The 3,116-nt window shown below is 30.5% G+C and overlaps 1 protein-coding gene across 1 annotated transcript in view; it reads left to right on the top strand.

Annotated features, from left to right (window-relative positions):
- Positions 1-3,116, top strand: part of cntrl (centriolin) — a 54,627-nt gene that overhangs the window by 46,943 nt on the left and 4,568 nt on the right. Inside the window, 2 exon segments of the mRNA XM_032516759.1 lie at positions 2,269-2,342; positions 2,426-2,506. Of these exon segments, the coding sequence (XP_032372650.1) occupies positions 2,269-2,342; positions 2,426-2,506 (155 nt within the window).

Below are 3,116 nucleotides of genomic sequence, written 5' to 3' on the forward strand. Positions count from 1 at the left end.
TATGACTTTCGACATTTAATACTGTGACTTTTTTTTGACACACTATACTATGACTTTTTTCGACTTACTATACTATGACTTTTGACATTTAATACTGTAATACTGTAACTTACTTCTACATACTATGACTTTTTGACACATTTTACTATGATTTTTTTCTACATATTATACTATGACTTTTTTTCAACACACTATACTATGACTTCTTTCGACACACTATACTATGACTTTTTTTTCGACAAACTAAACTATGACTTTTTTTGACTTACTATACTACGACTTTTGACATTTAATACTGTAATACTGTAACTTACTTCTACATACTATGACTTTTTGACACATTTTATTATGATTTTTTTCTACATATTATACTGTGCTTTTTTTCAACACACTATACTATGACTTCTTTCGACACACTATACTATGACTTTTTTTCGACAAACTAAACTATGACTTTTTTTGACTACTTACTAATTTTTTTCCGATATACTAACTATGACTTTTGAACATACTATACTATGACTTTTGACATTTATCTGTATAACTGTAACTTACTTCTACATACTATGCTTTTTGCCACATTTACTATGATTTTTTTCTACATATTATACTATGACTTTTTTTCAACACACTATACATGACTTCTTTCGACATACTATACTAGACTTTTTTTTCGCAAAAACTAAACTATGTACTTTTTTGACACACTATACTAGACTTTTTCGACTTAATACTATGCTTTGACATTAATACTGTAATACTGTACTTACTTCTACAACTATGACTTTTGACACATTTATTATGATTTGTTTTCTACATATTATACTGTGCTTTTTTCAACACACTATACTATGACTCTTTACGACTATATATATGACTTTTTTCGACATACTATACTAGACTTTTTTTTTCGACAAACTAAATGACTTTTTTTCGACATACTATATATGACTTTTTTTCGACATACTATACTATGACTTTTTGTTCAACACTATCTAGACTTCTTCGACATACTATCTATGACTTTTTTTCGACAAACTAAACTATGATTTTTTGACATACTAACTATGACTTTTTTTCCGATATACTATACTATGACTTTCCTTCGCATTCTAACTGTAATCTTATTGAATTAGTCTTACTTTTTTCTATATACTAAAGGCCTACTATGACTTTTTTCCGACATATTATACTATGATTTTTTTCAAGATACTATACTATGACTTTTGACATACTATACCGTGACTTATTTTTTTATATACTATACTCAGATTTTTTTTTTTTCCGACATACTATTCTATTACTTTCGACATTTAATACTGTAACTTATGGATATGGATTTTTTTACATATTACTGACTTGTTTTCAACATACTATACTTTGACTTTTTGACATACTGTTATACTATGACCTTTTTGACACTCTATACTATGACTGTTTTTGACGTTCTATACTATGACTTTTTTCGACATGCTAAACTAGGACTTTTTTGACACACTATACTATGACTTTTTTCGACATGCTAAACTAGGACTTTTTTGACACACTATACTATGAATTTCAACAAACTATACAATGACCTTTTTTTGACACACTATATTATAACTTTTTTGACATACTATACTTTGACTTTTTTTGACATACTATACTTTGACTTACTATGACTATTTTTTGACAAAAACATTCTATACTGTAACTTATTTTCTACATACTGTGACTTTTTTTCTACATACTATACTATGCTTTTTTTCCCGACATTCTATAGTATGACTTTCAACATTCTATACTGTTACTTATGGATATGGATTTTTTTTTACAGATTTATGACTTGTTTTCAACATACTATACTATGACTTTCAACGCACTGACTTGGGACTTTTTGACATACTATACTATGGCATTTCTTTTGACATACTAAACTATGACATTTTTCGACATTCTATACTGTAACTTATTTTCTACATACTATGACTTCTTGTCAACGTACTATACTATGACTTTATTTAACATTCAATACTGTGACTTTTTACTGACACATAATATACTATGACATTTTGAAGCATACAATAATATGACTTTCATCAACATACCACAATTATTTTTTTCCACTACAGTATATGATTAATGACTATACTATGACCTTTTGTCTAATACATATATTATACTATATTTATCATTAGATAATAGATTTTAAATGTAAAAAAGACAACTGGAGTTGGAAAAGAGTTAAAGGACAAAAAACAATATTGTCTCATGTTTTTGTTTCAGAGAACTCAGAACTGTTGTCTCTGCTCAGTGAACAGGTGGAGGAGAGGAAGAAGCACCTGCAGGCTCTGGAACAGGTAAAGACATGCGTGCGTGCACAGGCACACGCACGGGCACACTCACAAGTGACATTTCTGATTAGTGTGTTTGTGTCTTATAGGAAATGCTTGTGTGCAGTCAGCAGCAGCAGCAGAGAGCAGAACACCTGAAAGAGCTGGACAGCCAGATAGAAGATAAACAGGTACAACACACAAAATTCAAACATGACATATAGCTAAATTCCTAGATACACTGATACATCATACAACACAACAGTTACACAGAAACATGCCGGCCAAACAATATTTCACATACAATATTGAGCACATAAATTTAAACATCTTGCCTACCCGCCTACTACCTTGCACATTTATAACACAGTCAGTAGTTAAAGGCACATTCAGATCCTTTACTGCAGTAAAATTACCTATACCACACTGTTAAAATACTCATCTACTACTACAAGTAAAAGTCCTGCATTCAAAATATTACCTTAGTAAAAGTATGGCAATAATATCAGCAATCGTAGAAGTATTCTGGTTTAAACAATACCTTCTTACCATTTGGAGTCAATAGTTTGACTCAGGTTAAATGTAATGTCTTCTTCAACAACAACACAAGTACAATAGAGGGTTTTTACAACTCGTCATCAGACCGGAAGTCGCCATATTGGAAGTACTCCGCATCACAACAAAGCACAGGCGCTAAAGTAGATCCCGAACTTCATCAAGGAAAATGATTAATTATCGCCGTGTTTTAGGTTGTACCAATAGGTCCGACCGAGAAAACATTTGGAATATTATCGACTTCCA

Source organism: Etheostoma spectabile, chromosome 5 (genome assembly GCF_008692095.1).
Source record: "Etheostoma spectabile isolate EspeVRDwgs_2016 chromosome 5, UIUC_Espe_1.0, whole genome shotgun sequence".
Taxonomy (NCBI): Eukaryota; Metazoa; Chordata; class Actinopteri; order Perciformes; family Percidae; genus Etheostoma; species Etheostoma spectabile.